This window comes from Rattus norvegicus, chromosome 19, assembly GCF_036323735.1.
Source record: "Rattus norvegicus strain BN/NHsdMcwi chromosome 19, GRCr8, whole genome shotgun sequence".
Taxonomy (NCBI): domain Eukaryota; kingdom Metazoa; phylum Chordata; class Mammalia; order Rodentia; family Muridae; genus Rattus; species Rattus norvegicus.
The window spans coordinates 56,505,038-56,522,206 of record NC_086037.1 but is presented as its reverse complement, the minus strand read 5'-3'; the positions used below and the strand labels follow the sequence as shown (position 1 = coordinate 56,522,206).

The window sequence follows — 17,169 nt, the reverse complement described above, 5'->3', positions numbered from 1 at the left end:
CACCTAAACCACACAAAATTCACCAAAGAGAATTACAGACCAGTTTCCCTTATGCATATAGATGAAAGGAAAAAGAAAACTCACAAAATACTTGCAAATTGAATCCAAGAACACATCAAAAAGTTATCCACCATGATCAAGTAGGCTTTATCCTGGAGATGCAGGAATATGAAAATCAGTCAATATAATCCACCATATAAACAAACTGAAGGGAAAAAAAAAAGATCATTTCATTAGATCCCAAAAAAATGTCTTGAGAAAATTCAACACCCCTCATGATGAGTCTTGGAGAGATTAGGGATACAAGGAACATTCCTAAATATAATAAAGGCCATTTACAGCAAGCCTATAGTCAGCATCAAATTAAATGGAAAGAAAACGCAAAGCAATTTCACTAAACTCAGGAACGAGACAAGACTGATCATTCACAACGATATACCTATTCAGTGTAGTAACTGAAATTTTAGCTACATCAATAAGAAAGCTGAAGGCAATCAAGGGGATACAGGAAGTCAATGCATCATTGTTTGCAGATGACACATAAATGGCCCCAAAATTTCTACGAGGGAATTCTTACTTACAGCTGATAAACACCTTTAGTGAAGTGGCTGAATACAGGATTAATTTAAAAAAAATCACTAGTCTTTGATACACAAATGACAAATAGATTGAGAAAGAAATCAGGGAGACATCACCCTTCAGAATAGCCACAGACAATATGAAACATCTTGGGGTAACTCTAACCAAGCAAGTGAAAGACTTCAAGTAAAAAACTTTAAGTCTTTGAAGAAAGAAACTGAAGAAGGTACCAGAAGATGGAAAGACCTCCATGCACACGGATTGATAGATTAACATAGTAAAAATGGCCATCCTACCAAAAGCAATCTACAGATTCAAGGCAATGCCCACCAAAATGTCAACACAATTCCTTTTTGCTTTTGAGCCAGATTAGCCCTGGCTGTCCTGAACTAGCTCTGTAAGCCAAGCTGGCCTTGGACTCACACCTGCCTCTTTAATCTGGACCTGATGCCTTCCCACAAGTACAGTGCCCCGGTTTTGCACTAACATCAAAAACCTAGATTTTAGCAGGTAGGGTATTGGTTGCTTTTCTCATTGCTATGAATACCTGACAAAGGCAACTTAAAGAAGGGTTTACTTGGGATCACATTTAAAAAAAAACATTTATTTATTTTATGTATGTGGGTACACTGTCACTGTCTTCAGTCACATGAGATCCCATTACAGATGGTTGTGAGCCACCATGTGGTTGCTGGGATTTGAACTCAGGACCTCTGGAAGAGCAGTCAGTGCTCTTAACTGCTGAGCCATCTCTCCAGCCCACCATACAATTTAAAAAGAGTGGGATCACATTTTGAGCATAGCCCATCATGACAGAAAAATCATGGCAGCAGGAGCCTGAAGCAACTGATCACGCAGTATAAAAACCCCACTTATTTCGCTTCTGTCCAGCTATGGGCTGTTGGCATCTTTATTCAACAAAGAGTTTTAAAATAAGGAGCAAGGTGGACATGCAAGTTTTCTGAGGCAACCAGGGCCAGCGCTTAGCATTACAATACATGGCAAAAGACCAAACCTTGAATGAAGGTCTAGTTGACAAGTCTACCACTTGTCAACCCAACAAACATACCTTAAGCCACACCTTCCGACTCTTGTCCCTATAGGCCAGTGGCCATTTCGTGATACAAAATGCATTCATTCAGTCTACCTGCAGAAGTCCCCATTTTTAAAAACAGTTCCAGGGGCTGGGGATTTAGCTCAGTGGTAGAGCGCTTGCCTAGCAAGCGTAAGGCCCTGGGTTCGGTCCCCAGCTCCGAAAAAAAGAAAAGAAAGAAAAGAAAAGGAAAAAAAAAAAGAGCATTTTGGGGTTGGGGATTTAGCTCAGTGGTAGAGCGCTTGCCTAGGAAGCGCAAGGCCCTGGGTTCGGTCCCCAGCTCCGAAAAAAAAGAACCAAAAAAAAAAAAAAAAAAAAAAACAGTTCCAACCCTGTTCAAAGAGTAAATTCAAGCTGGGTATGGTGGCACACATCTTTAGTCCCAGTACTCTGGAGGCAGAGGCAGATGGAGTCCTGAGTTTGAGGCTATCCAGGTCTACAGAGTGAGTTCCAGGACAGCCTGGTCTACACAGAGAAACCCTGTCTAGGAAAAACAAAAATCAAAACAAACCCACAAGTTCCATACTTCCAATACACAATGGCACAGGCAATCTCCTATTCTAAAAGGGAGGAATGGGTTAATAACAAGGAAGATAAGCCAAAGACCCAAACCTACAAACACCAGATCCCAGGCTCTATGTCTGAAATAACCAGCCATCTACTTGCTAGGGCTTAAATACCAGGTCAGGTCAAGTCAAGAGCGCAGACCTGTTGCTTCTTGTTTTCCTCTTTCTTTCTCTCTTTCTCTCTTTCTTTCTTTCTTTCTTTCTTTCTTTCTTTCTTTCTTTCTTTCTTTCTTCCTTCCTTCCTTCCTTCCTTCCTTCCTTCCTTCTTTCTTTCTTTCTTTCTTTCTTTCTTTCTTTCTTTCTTTCTTTCTTTCTTTCTTTCTTTCAATTCCTTCCATGTTCCAACTGCAAAAACCATGACTCAGGGCTAGGGTTAGCCTTATTATCTCAGGCTGTATAAGGTATAAGTGGAGCCTTGGGGGTTAATTGGAAATTACACTGTATATCACACCCCTACCTGTCTTCTTCCAGTTCAGGACAGGTAGAAAAACTCAGTCGGACCCTAAAGACCTTAAATTAACCATAGAGACTGGCAAGGACTGGACAGCACTCCGCCCTTTGCTCTCTTAAGAGCTAGAAATACTCCCTACATCAAGGAGGGACTCCTTATGAACTTAAGTTGGGGAAGACTTCCTCCAACGTGCCCTAGACTGATGTCCAAATTAGCTGCAAGCACAATAAAGATCTAACCAACACTTACTCCAGTCTGTCCAGGTCCTACAAAAGACCCAGGACAACCTGTTTGTTGAGAGCTGGTAAGCCCTTGCCCAATGTCCTACACGGTTTCCAGCCTGCTGATCCAGTCAGGGCTAAATGGCATGAAGTGGACTCTGTGACTCCCCACTGGAGGGGTCCTAATATGGTGTTATCATCTGATCACACTGATGGCTGTCAAGGTTGACAGAATTCACTCCTGGATTCATCATTCCCACCTGAGGGTGGCACTGGAAGAAGAGAACCCCTTGCAGACCCTCTGATGGAACTCACTGAGATCCACTAAAGCTAAAACTGGTCAAACCTTGATTCTTTCTGTTGGGTTTTCAAGTCCCTGTATAGCCCCAATTATTATCAGCTTAAGGTCTATGCCTGGGAGGTACTGAACAAGTTCCACCATAGCTAGGGTGCTCAGCATACCCTGATGAGTCCATCTAGCTTTAAGACAGATCTCTGCACATTGTGGGCTGGATGAGGAAACTACAGAACCAGTCCCATTCCTCACTATCCTGGACCTCAGGAGCTAGAACTATTTGGTGTAGTTTAGAGATTTGGAGTTTGAAAGGTCTCCATGGGGATCATCTTTTTTTTTTTAAATATTATTTATTTAATGTATATAATACACTGTAGCTGTCTTCAGACACACCAGAAGAGGTCACCAGATCCCATTACAGATGGCTGTGAGCCACCATGTGGTTGCTGGGAATTGAACTCAGGACCTCTGGAAGAGCAGTCAGTGCTCTTAACCACTGAGCCATCTCTCTAGCCCATCTTTTTTTTTTTTTAAAGATTTATTCATTTATTATATATAAGTACACTGTAGCTGTCTTCAGACACACCAGAAGAGGGCATCGGATCCCATTACAGATGGTTGTGAGCCACCATGTGGTTGCTGGGAATTGAACTCAGGACCTCTGGAAGAGTAGTCGGGTGCTCTTAACTGCTGAGCCATCTCTCCAGCCCGGGGATCATCTTTTTATCCACCCCCTATGACTCAAACTGTGAACAAAATGGTATCACTATAAAACCTGGGGTGTGAAACTTGGTCTTCCTGGTCCCAAGACAATAATCCTTCTATCTCCAATACCATTGAGGCCATAGAACTTGCAAGGCTCCCAGTTATTGTAACCCTGTAACCATAACCTTAAAAACTTGGAATGTGTTCCCTCCAGGAGACATCTGAGATAAATGACAGACCTGAGGTATCAGAAAATATCAGACAGGCCAAGACCTGAGGACTGAGTTTACTATCCAAAGACAGGGCTTTAGGCTGCTCCCTAACCCAAACAGGCCACATAGGGAGATCTTCATTCACTTGATACCTAGACCAAAACTACAGTCTGTGTACCTGGCAGCCCCGAACCAGAGACTGAGAGCCATTAATCAGGGCCCAAAGGTCAGACTCCTGTTTCAGAACAGACTTAAAGAACCCCTACTTGACACCCTGACTGCTACCTTTGCTTAACCTAAATGTGACTCAGCCACAACTTATGGAAGATTGCTGGCTTTGCTTAAATTTAAGACCCCCTTATTATACGGGGATAGCAACTTTAGTCACTTTTGGTCCCAATGTAACCAACATTCAGCAGATTCCTCCACACCAGAGGGACAAAAACTGCCCATGGTCTACTCATGCTTCCCTCACACTAGAGGATGTGCAAGGAATGGGAGCATGCCTCATTGATTCTGTGCCTCTGGACAGGCAAAACTTGCTAAAACGCCCACTACTACTTGGTTTGCATGTATCTTTGGTATCACCCTTTGCCTATCTGCTGTTGGAGATTGGCTCTATTGCTTTAATTCAATTGGGAATCTGCATGTCCAGACGTCGAAGGTCCTTTTCCCCAACTGGTTTTTGATCAATAAATAAAGATGCCAACAGCCAAGGCAGGGCCCGGGATGGGACAGGTGCACAGATAGCATGCAGAGAGGAATGAAGAGAATTGCCATGACTCAGGGTAGAAGGATGGGACGAAAGAGCGGCAGGAGAAAAGCCAACCAGCCATGTGAGATTTCGGGTCAGTGGCCACTTCCCCTATTGGGCCTGGAGTAACAAGGGAAGGTTTAGGAGTGCCCAGCCTTTGAGGTAGCCAAGGCATTTCAAAAATAAGTTAATGTGTGTGTGTGTCTTTCATTCACATATCCAAAGAGAGCTCTGGGCACAAAGCAGCATAGCAAACATTCATGCTATAATCTGCTCACCGTTTTTCTTACCTCAGCCTGGGTAAAGAAAGACCTGGGACACCTGCACTTCACAACCCAACAACTGGAGAGCCTGACAGACTCCCTAGCTGAAGCAACCTACAGAGCAGAAGATTAGACCTGCTCTTCTACAGAGCTTTGCATGATTTGGGAGTTGTTTCTATGTTAATCACTTGAGAGTCCTCAGGGACGCTTTAGCCAAGGTCAAACAAGATCTAATAGAGAGCAAGAAAGACAACTGTCCTAGAACTGGTTTCGAAACGTGTTTAACTTGTCTCCCAGGCTAAAAACCCTATTTATGGCCCTCACTGGTCCTCCGACTCTTCCGTTTTTACTGCCCTCATTATAATCAATGCCCTTATTAACCTCATTCAAAAACAAATAGGATCTACTATACGTATGGTCATGAGACTCAATATAACCCTTGGCATACAGAAGATGATCAACGATTTGATCCATTTACATAACAGGGTGTGGGGGATGAAAGGTGAAGCTTGGCGTGAGTGCTGCCATCTTAAGCAGGCTACCCATTTGCTAGGGCTTGAATATCATTTAAGGTCAAACCAAGGGCACAGATGTGTTCTGGGTTTTTTTTTTCCCCCCCTAATCCCTTCCTTCCATGTTCTAATCACAAAAATCATGACTCATTTCTTACTCCCTGTTCTTAGAAACCTATTATTAACAAGCCAACCTGCTATCGTTCCTTTGGTGTAATCTTAGCTGGCCCACCTGCTTACGGTTTTGATATGTCTTACACATGTTGAGTATGGATTTTGAGCTTAAAACCTGCTCGACCAGAAGAGAGGGGGTGGCAGTATCAGCTCCCAAGTCTGTGCTGGTCTTCCCTGAATAGACAGTTTATTGTTCAAATCAATAAAGTTCCCTGGTTAAGAAAACTTGGTGTGTTCTGGGTGTTGGATTTTTGCCAGACCCCACAACATGTCCAGCACCTGAGACTTGTGACAAGATCATTCAGGATCCAAACTCACTCCTACACCTGCAGTTCTCCACCTGCAGCTCACGCGGTCCCTCTCTTGGACCAGCACTTCATGCATACAACTTTCTCCAGCTGGAGTCCCTCAATCCTGTCATCTCCAACGTCCTGGGATCGTCACTGCAACTCAGACTTCACCGTTGTGTGCCGGGGGTACAGTAAAGAAGCTGCCAATATGACTGCACCATTATCAGGGGGAAAGTTTTTATTGTGCATAAGAGATAAAACATGCAGAGGCATCTGGAGGAGTGCAGAGCAGAGAGGAAGAGAAACAGACTGGGCATTGGCAGGGCTCTAAGAACGAACAGCAAGGGGTAGAGAGCAGAGAGTGCATAATGAGAAGAGCAGGGCAGGGAACATCCTGCCATCATAGAGAGAAGAAAGCTCTGAGGTCACAGATGTAGACCAGACAGGCAGAGTGCTGGTTGCACATACCCATTCACAAATAAAACTCAGCTTGGGCACCGAGACATGCCCCAGTGCCTCACCTGAGCACTAAAACGACTCCAGCACTCTGTGTGGGAGGAGGGAGGCCTGGGAAGGTGAGAAGGGACAGGACACCATCATGGACTTTGCAGCACATAACGGGTACTTGTGATACTGAGGGGGCCTGGAGGCCACCATGGGCTTTGATAGGCTTATAGATGTTATAGGTAGCCATATGTCCCTTCTGCCATAGGTAGGAGAAATTACTCTTGGCAGATGAGAACCAGTTTCCCAAGTTTCTGAGAAATACTGACTTTTATCTAACTGTCACAAATCCTCCCTTAGTCCATGTTGAGGTCATTTTTGGCTACTTGGACAATCTTTTGGAGTTTGAGGACTTGGGAGTTTCCTTTGGACCTGACAACCTTCACAGCTTCCCACAATGGCAACTCTGTTTGGCCTCAGCAGCCTTCTACAAACCTAGCATGGGCCTCCTTGAACCCCTCACTCTTGGGTGTCCCCCCGCCCCCAGCTGGGGACCGAACCCAGGGCCTTGCGCTTCCTAGGCAAGCGCTCTACCACTGAGCTAAATCCCCAACCCCTTGAACCCCTCACTCTTGCATCTACTATACCTATACCACGATGCCAAAACTTGCTTCCAGCTGTGGAGATGCAGCTTAGTCCCCTTGGGCCATATTTGTGTTAGCCTGTCCAAATTCCAGGCTTACCTGGAGGAAACACCAGGTGGTTTTCAAACAGAGGCGTCCTTCAGTGGCATCCTCAATTTAGGCTCTCTCCTTTTAAGTGAATGTGCTTTGTTACAAACTGGAACCTTCACTTAGGGAGGGACGTTGCCTCTAGAGCACTTTTCCTATTGTCTCAGTGCAGAGCAGGACTCCTTTAAATGATGCAAAACTGTAGCTGTTTTCTCAGCATCTGCCTTGCAGCCGCCTTGCAGCCTACAACTTTAAACTCCCTTCCTGGGGCTGGAGAGATGGCTCAGCGGTTAAGAGCACTGACTGCTCTTCCAGAGGTCATGAGTTCAATTCCCAGCAACCACATGGTGGCTCACAACCATCTGTAATGAGATCTGGTGCCCTCTTCTGGCCTGCAGTCACATATGCAGGCAGAATGCTATATGTAAAATAAATAAATAAATATTTAAAAAAAAAAAAAAAAAAGTAAACTCCCTTCCTTTCCCACCAAACCACAGAGCTTTGCAAGCACTCTCCTCTCCCCTCCCCCGACACCCCCATCTCTCACAGTACACTGGGAAAAGAGCAGTGAGCTGTAACCTTGGTATAGCCTGCATGCCATCTAGAAGACAGTGTTGGAAATTGGACCCAGGTCCTCTGGAAGAGCGACCAGTGTCTTAGTCCCTAACCCCCTTTTTCTGCCCCCATTCGGCCTTCAAATGCCCACCGCACAAATCAGTCCATTACTGTTGATTCAGCCTCACTCAAATTCTTAGGATATGGACAGAAAGCAGCCCAGTTCTCTGCCTGAATGGGATAAAACGGCCTCTGGCTCCATTTCACAGAAATCCTTGCCTCCCTCTGAAACCTCAGTAACTAGCAGCTTTCACTGTGTTTCTCTCTCTTTCTAAGATTTATTTATTTATTGAATATGTGTGTATGTTTATGAGTGTACCCATCTATATGTGGGTACTGAAGAGGTCAGAAGAGGGTGTTGAACTCCCTGGAGCTGGGGCCATAGGTGGTGCTGGTTTCTAGCACCCAGCATGGTTGCTAGAAATTGAACTGTATCTTCAGCAAAAGCAGCAAACACTCTGAACTGCTGAGTCATTTCTCCAGATCCTTAAATTTCTCTCGGTGTTATGGTCCTAACTCCCACCAGAATGGCCCACTACGTTCTGGTTACAGCATTTTAGGGGATTTCTAACCCAAAGTTCCAAACCCTTCTCCATTCCTCCCAGAAATCAACTCCAAAGACCTAAGAACCACCTGGTCAAGTTTTTCTTGCTTAAGGGTGAAGCATCAAAGCTTATGCCTGACAGGCCCCCAAGGATAAAGGAATGCCGCTGGCCAAGCAGCATAAGATTAGCACAGCATCACACCCAGCTATGATACTCCTGACCTCAATCTAAAAACCTGCCCATCTTAAATTATGCTACCTTTCTCCTTCGGACAGAAGAAGCAGAATGTGGAAGGGGAAGCATAGGCAGTGCCACTGCAACCCCCGACCTCACAGTGCTTGGAGCATGTCTCTCTCTCCTGCCCTAATTGAACTTCTACAACTTGAGCAGGTAAATATTTACCAAGTGTGGGTCTTTGCTGCTACACAGCCATGTGTAGCATTTGGAAAGAAGGGTTATCAATGGCCAAAAGCTCCCCCATGTAACTAGGGTCTGACATCATTGTGCTAGAGGCACTGACGCTATTACTAACTTGTAAGATCACTAAAAGGACAGCTCTTTCACCAGCAAGGGAAATACCTGGGCAGAGAAGCCACCAAGTGGGTAACCTGGACAGCTGAACCGGACAAAATTCTGAAAATATTGCCTGTCATGATAAACCAGTCTTTGAGGCAAGATCCCTACTTCTTACCATAACGCTGACTAAAACAAGTGGTTCTTAAAAGATGAAAGACAAATGGCCAATTGAGAAATGTTCAACCTCAAAGGCTATCATAGATACACAGATCGAAACTGCACTGAGATTCTGTTGCACCCTAGTCAGAATGGCAGTCATTACAAACAAATACGACCAAGAAATACCGGCAGAATGTAGACAAATGGAAATACCCACTAGAGTGGGAATGTACTAGTCCAGCTACCGTGGAAGTCAGTACAGAGGTTTCTCTAGGGACTAATGGTAGACCTTCCATAAGAGTCAGCTATACTATTTCTAGATTTTTTTTACCTAAGATTCCCATATCAGAGAACTTGCACATTAACGGTTTTGGGTTGTTTTTTCCCCCAGCATTATTCACACGCAGCTAAGCTATGGAACCAACCAACATAGGCGTGTAACATCAGAGGAGTGGATACAGGAAACATGGCATACATAACGGAATCTTTAACTTCTTCATGTGCATGTGTGCGTGTACATGTGTGTGCAAATACATGTGCATGTGGAGGTCGGAGAACAACTTTCAGGCATCAATGAAAGTCTCCTACTACTAAATTCAGATTTTCAGTATTGGCTGGCAGTGCCACTACCCACTGAGCCTTCTCACTAACCCCACGATGGAATTTTTTCAGCTCTAAAGAAGAATGAAGTTATGTCATTTGCAGGAAAAGGAATACAACTGGGTATCATCCTATTAAACAAATTACTCTAAAAAAGAAACATGATTTCTCTGATTTGTGGTTCCTAGATTTTTTTTTTTTTTTTTTTTTTTTTTTTTTTTTTTTTTTTTTTTTTTTTGGAGCTGAGGACTGAACCCAGGGCCTTGCGCCTACTAGGCAAGCACTCCACCACTGAGCCAAATCCCCAACCCCTAGATTTTTATATAGATGCATAAAATCATGTATAGAAATGAAACTAGGAAGACAAAGGGACTAGCAGGAGGGGAGGGAGGACTGGGCAGAGGTGACAGTACAAGGAGCTGTGGGACAGAGCTCCTGCCTCTAGGGCATCACGAGGCTGTGGATCCAGCGTGCTGATCGTTACGGGTGCCCTGAAGCTGATCTGCTGCTCTCTGTTTTACTTTCAATCTCTTTCTAGGGAATATAACCTCCTTCCCACCAATACTTAGAGCTGGTCACTCCATAAAAAATGAAACATGCGGTTCACAGGAATGCAGGTGGTCATGGGGCTGCTGGGGACGAGGAACAAACATGCCTTCTGCTTGGACCTTAAGGCTACAGAAAGGATGTAGAACAACATAACCACAGAGGCCATAAAACCCTAGATGGTCCTTTGTAGAAACCACTCATGACATGACTTGGCCTTAAACTTGGAATTATATGAGGAGACACAAGTACCCTCTGGTCCGATGACTGCTACATTAGTTAGCAAGGGTGAACTTGGGACATCAAGGATAGAGAATTAAAAGGTGGTCTCAAGAAGAAAAGGCTTTGGGGTTGGGGATTTAGCTCAGTGGTAAAGCGCTTGCCTAGCAAGCGCAAGGCCCTGGGTTCGGTCCCCAGCTCTGGGGGGGAAAAAAAGAAGAAAAGGCTTGCATAGGGGGGCTGGAGAGATGGCTCAGCGGTTAAGAGCACCTGACTACTCTTCCAGAGGTCCTGAGTTCAATTCCCAGCAACCACATGGTGGCTTACAACCATCTGTAAAGAGATCCAAAGCCCTCTTCTGGTGTATCTGAAGACAGCTACAGTGTACTTATATATAATAAATGATTAAATCTTTAAAAAAAAAAAAAAGGCTTGCATAGGAAAAGAAGGAGGAATCTGTAAAAAACAAGCAAATGATGGGTAGGTTTATCTTAGAGGAGGAAGGCTTGCATACAATCCAGGAAGAAATAGTATTCAGAGAATATGGTTTAATGGGAAAGGACAGTGGGCTAGTGAACTAATGTTTATGGAGAGATTGTCAATCTTGGACATGAGGCCATAGAATTGCTAGGATAAGGAAACAAAGATTAGAGAATTAAAAGAGGAGATACAAGCATATGAAAAAGTTAGTACTTCATTCTCCTGGATACTTGAAGGATTGGAGAGAGCAATGCCTCAAGAGATATTGGAGAGAGAGCTAGCTGCTTTACTTGTATACATTTAAAAACTTTGTAAGAAATCATATTACCTTCAGGAATCTGTCACCTTTCTGTTCTCACTGTCGGGTTAGAGAGATGGCTCAGTGGTTAAGAGCACTGACTGCTTTTCCAGAGGACTGAAGTTCAATTCCCAGCACCCACATGGTGGCTCACAACCATCTGTAATGGAGTCTGACGTCCTCTTCTGGTATGTCTTAAAACAATGACAGTGTACTTACATAAATACAAATTAATAAGTCTTTTAAAAAAGAGAGAGAATAGCCACTGTACTGACTGCTGTGCCAGGAAACTGCAAAAGCTATGCCCAGCTGCTCTTGAAGAACAGCCTTTGTTCAAGCCAAAGCTCTGCTGCCCGTTAAGAACACACTGTGTTTCAGCAATAAGGGATGTACTTTTGCTTTGTGTTTAATTTTTATTTCAAAGAATTGGGGTTTCAGGGTAATGATTCAGGATTTTTGGAATTTATGTAACCATGGATTTTTTTTTTAGAAAATGATTAACAGTAGTAAAAAGATCTCATGAACATAACTTTTGTAAATAAAAGACTGGCTTCAGTTCCTCTGACCAGATCGAGCAAGATCTAACAGCTTGCATCCACTATTGACTCAACAGTATTGAATCAACACCACTACCACTCACCCCTTTCTTTTTTTTTTTTTTTTTTTTTTTTTTTTGGTTCTTTTTTTCGGAGCTGAGGACCGAACCCAGGGCCTTGCGCTTCCTAGGTAAGCGCTCTACCACTGAGCTAAATCCCCAGCCCCCACTCACCCCTTTCTTAGGATCATCCTCACGCTGAGGCTGGACCTCGACAGTATACTTGTATGAAAACTTTACAAAAATAAATAAAAAGCACGACTCTAATCAGGAAAAGTGGAAAAACTGGGCGTGTATAGATTTCAAATTCGAGGCCAGCCTGGGCTACATGGCAAGCTCCAGGTGTACCCAAGCTACCCAGAAAAGCCAGTATCAGAAAAAAAGAAAATTCTGTTCATACTGATGCTCAAACCGGAAATAACGGGATGGACGTGATAATTCCGCGACAATATAACTGGAAACACTAAGCACCACCACGAACCAAGGAGGTTCCAGGAGCCCACTAAGCCATCATGAGGGCGTGGCTAGCCGAGTGAGCTCCGCCCTCAAACCCTCCTGAAGGGTCAAGCGCGCGCCCGCTAGCCGGACTCGCTCCCGCGCGGCCTGAGCCCTGCGACGGCCAGCAGTGGTGCGTCTCCTGACAAAGGGAGGCTGGAGCCTGGGAGCTGCCCGTCCTCCTCCGACCCAACACGCGCCGACCGGGAGCAGCCCTTAGGAACCGACTCACCAGAGCTCGAGGCCCGACCCTCGCTCAGGGGTCGCTGCGGCCGCAAAGTTGGGGCTCCCACCCGGGCGCAGACGCGACCCTCTTCCCGGCCCTGCGCATCCCGGCCTTGCATACATACCTGGAGGGGTTTAGCCTCCACTCGCGGTTCCGGGTCACGAGGCTCGCGGAGAAGGGGGCTCTGTCACCCACTCGCGACTGTAGGTGGGGGAAGGGCAACCACTAGGGCTTTTGCGCAAGCGTGCAGATTGTGGAGCGGGCGGCAGTTCCCAGAGTCCTTGTAGCAGTGACGCCAGTTTTAGGACTACAATTCCCATATGCCTCTGAGCCGCGCCTCTAGGAACTCTGGGAAGACTACGCATTATTTGTTGGGCAGGGACCGTTTTTTTCTAAGTTAACTGAGTCTGGACTGTGTTGTGGTCTTAGAGATGGTTGTGAGTACAGTTCCTTTCATCTTCCTATGCTATTAAAAACCTGGACCTGGAAATTTCATGAGTAATTGATTAAAACTTTCAACAAAATATGTACGTTAAAGCAGATATCAACCTTATCTCATCCTTATAGGAAACACACACCTTTCTGGGAGTGGTAGTGCACGCCGTTAACCCAAGCTAGCCGGGAAGCAGAAGCAGGCAGATCCCTTGGGAGTTGGAGGACATACCGAGTTTCAGTCCAGCCAAGGCTGAGACCCCGTGTTACACCCACCCAGGCACACACTGCCACCACCGTTTTCCTTGCTCTATCAGCACTACAGTTATTTTTAGAAGCACTGGCACAATAACTCCATGTTGTTGATTTGAGACAGGGTCTTGTCACCAAGCCTAGGCTAGCTTCAAACTAATAATCTTCCTGTTTCAACTTCCTACTTACTGGGATTACGGTGTTGGGGTCGGGAGAGGGGAGGAAGCTAAGTAAACTAAACTCACTTCAGATACAGAAGCTTAAAAATGAAAGCTTTATTTCTGTATGGGGTAGGCGGTTCTGGATCTGAACCTTGTCCCCGAAGGGAGACTAAAGAAAACATTTTTTGTAGGATGGGAACACAAAGGAGGAGGGGCGCGCGGGGGTGGGGGTGGGGTATTGCATTGACCAATCATATATTGACACAAGGAGTTAAGGAAGTTAACATTAGTGACTGTGCCTTATCCTGGTCACCTGGTTTTGAGGTCCTGAGTCAGCTTTTGCAGTCAAGTCCCCTCTTGGACTCTGACCTGGAATTTAGAATGATAAAGTAGTGGGTGAGCTGCACGTAGTCAATTTAAATCATGACAGGAAATACACTTAATATTTGTGTGCCTTAGTTACGTAACGGGATTATGGCAACCCCCCTTTTTACATCCTTTACTGGTTAACAGACTTGAAACACCCGAGAAGCAGGATAGGAGTTGATTCTGGGGCCTGGGAACATGAATTCAGTTTTGGCCCTGCCAGCAAGATGGAACTTGTTTCTGAGATGGTTAGACTCATGAAATCTCTCCTAACAGGAGAACGGTACCATGCTCAATATGATTTTATTTCCGTTTTGATCATGTCTGTGAACACTGCATGTATATGGTGCACATCCATACATATAGGCAAAACACTCGTGCACATAAAATCTTTTTTTTTTTGCACATAAAATCTTAAAGGATTTGTAGTTGATAATTTTAACTGTGTAAAGTATACACACAACTGTTTCTGAGGTGTGAGGGTTAGGAAGGAGAGGGATAGGGACAGAAGTGATCCCGGTGCTCAGAAGTAGAAGAGCAGGATTAGGTCAGAGCCAATCTGGGATATGGGAGACTGTCCCTCACAGAGAAAGAAAAGAAATATTTGTAATAATCTTGCAATCTCAGCACTTGGGAGGCTGAGGCAGGGTTATTTCTGTGAGTGTGATACCAACCTGAGCTGGTGTACAGTGGGTCCCAGGCTAGCCTAGGACATAGAGCTGAAGACCAATCTCAAAACCAGGGCTGGAACCTGCTGTGGTGGGCTCAGCTTTAATCCCAGCACTCAGGAGGCAGACAAGGTTGAATCTCTGTGAATTTGATGCCATCCTGGGTTACATAGTGAGTTCCAAAACAGCCAGGGCCATGTAGATTCTGTTTCAAAAAACAAAACATGGGGCTGGAGAGCTGGCTCAGCGGCTCAGGGCAATGACTGCTCTTCCAGAGGTCCTGAGTTCAATTCCTAGCAGCCACATGGTGGCTCACAAACATCTGAAATGGGATCCGATGCCCTCTTCTGGTGTGTCTGAAGACAGTGTATGCACATAAAATAAATAAATAAATCTTTAAAAAAAACAAAACAAAACAAAAACAGCACCACCACCAATAAAATCAGGGATGGACAGGTGGTTTGGGTCAAGATGTTTGCCAATAAGCCTGACAACTCGAGTTTTACATCCCTGGTCCTCCACATGGTGGAAGATGAGAGTCAACTCCCACAAGTGGTCCTCTGACTTCCACATGCACACTGGCACACTCGTGAGTGCACGCGTGCACATGCACACACATTTATTTCATGAGTATCATATTCATGTTTTGTGAATATCATACAATTCTTTAAAAAGAATGCAAATCGTATCTCCACTTGTATTTGTAAAATACAAATAAATAATAGTTTATCTGGAAATAATCTAGATCTTCCAATATTTGTGAATCAAACTGTAGTTGTGTACGAATAGAAGTGGAAGAGACGCTAAACACGATCTGTGTTGCTCAGATGACGGAGGTGTCTATTTCACTGCGAAATGAAAAAAGTCAGGAATTACAAGAGAATCTGTCAGGTGGTGCCCTATTTAGACTGGGGATGTTATTCAATAGAAGAACATTTGCTATCCTGTAAGGACCTGGGGGTTGACGCCTAGCACCACACACCTACATCTACACACAAATAGAACGTGTCCCTATTTTTGTAAAGAATATGCATATTTTAAGATGAAACTAGAACCCCCCCCTCTCTCTCCTTTACAACATCACCAAGTGAGCACTCACCGAGTGAGCTGTCCCTAAAGAATTTGCAAAATTCAAAGCATTATTTTTTTTGTTATCATTTTTCTCCCTTAGGAAGAAAGGAAAGTTTTGAAAACACAGTGCATGTTTTGCTGAAATACATTTCTTCCTCTCTTCTCTTTCTTTGTTTTTGAGACAGGGTCTCAAATATTGAAGACAGACCTTGAAGTTGGTACCCAGGAGTGGGGTACTCACTATGTAGCTAAGAATAGCTTTGGCCTTCTGATCCTCCTGCCTCTGCCTCTTGAATGCTGGGATTAAAGGTGTGCACCTCCCTGCTGCTTTAAGTGGGGCTGGTTGTAGAACTTAGAGCTCTGTGTGAGCATGCTACCCATTGAACCACATCCACTGCCTGAGATATGACTTCTAGTTGCACTAAGCTCTCAGGCCTCTCCTGTCAGCCACCTCCACTGGACACCGGCGGATGTGTGGTGTCCTCAACGTGCTGCAAAATATGCCACTTAAATCCAAACATGAATTCCCCTGCTACTTTGTAATGTGCTTGGATGTACATAGTGCTAGGGGCGGTGCGTGTGCAGACATTTTCATTGTAAACATAGTGACAGTGGGAAGTGGAACACATGTCCCAACGTATCAACAATACTGTGGGTTGCTCATGGATTAGTGACAAAAGTTTAATTTCTATGTACTCGCTCAATCACATCTCTAAACGCTAATGCTGGATGGCTCACAACAACCTTGTAACTCCAGCTTCCGGATTTGACGCCCTTCTCCGACATCCATGATCAACTGCACTCATGTACACATGAACACTGACAGAAATGATTAAACTTAAATCTTTGGGGGCTGGAGAGATGGTTTAACAGTTTAGAACACTTGCTGATTTCACAGAGGACCCAGAGGACCTGAGTTCGGTTCCCAGCTCCCACACAGTAGCTAACAGCTGCCTGTACCACCAGACCCAGAGGATCTGATACCTCACCCTGGGCTCCTTAGGCACTGTATCCACATGGTGCACAGACATACCTGAAGGCAAAGCACTCATATATGTCGAATAAAAAATTCTAAATGTTCATTACGTTTTCTTTTGTTTTTCTTTTTTTTTTTTCTTTTTTCTTTTTTTTTTCTTTTTCGGAGCTGGGGACCGAACCCAGGGCCTTGCACTTGCTAGGCAAGCGCTCTACCGCTGAGCTAAATCCCCAACCTCTTCTTTTAAAGATTAAATACTTAGTTAAGGTCCTTGGTCTTACACTCTGACTCTTTGATCCAGGCGTGGACGTGAACCATCACACTTTGATCATTTGAAAATGGCTCATAAATCATTTAGAGCCTCTATATGTGTGCACATTTTATTATACAGCATCAAACCCCATACTGATTCCACCAGTGTTCTCATTAACACTAAGTATCCAGAGGCAGGACAGGCTTCTGGCAAAATTCTGCTTAATGTAAAAGCTCATTTATCATTAAGCAATAAATAAAACCAGCTGTTTTCCTGGAAGTGACAGTTCCCCTCATTTCTTGTTAAGAAACCCTTTACCAAAAACACAGAATAGCCAATGTTTCCTCATAGTCATTCTTTAAGTTAGGACGGTGTTTCTGGGCTAGAGATCTGGCTCAATGGTGTG

The 17,169-nt window shown here is 44.5% G+C and overlaps 1 protein-coding gene across 10 annotated transcripts in view; it reads right to left on the bottom strand.

Moving 5' to 3' along the window:
• Zfp1 (zinc finger protein 1) overlaps positions 1 to 13,379 on the bottom strand; it is a 33,282-nt gene extending 19,903 nt beyond the window's left edge. For 2 of the 10 annotated variants that reach the window (XM_039098277.2, XM_039098278.2), the window contains exons 1-2: positions 12,709 to 13,360; positions 11,299 to 11,462 (exon numbers count right to left, since the gene is read on the bottom strand). Coding sequence is in view for 2 of the 10 variants with exons in the window: in XM_063278200.1 (XP_063134270.1) it covers positions 85 to 134 (50 nt within the window). In the remaining 8 variants the exon portion in view is untranslated. Of the gene's footprint in view, positions 1 to 84; positions 153 to 11,298; positions 11,463 to 12,708 lie in introns of those variants that run through there. The other 8 variants (XM_063278200.1, XM_063278203.1, XM_039098276.2 and 5 more) reach the window with 8 other exon arrangements.
• Positions 13,380 to 17,169: the final 3,790 nt, after the last annotated feature.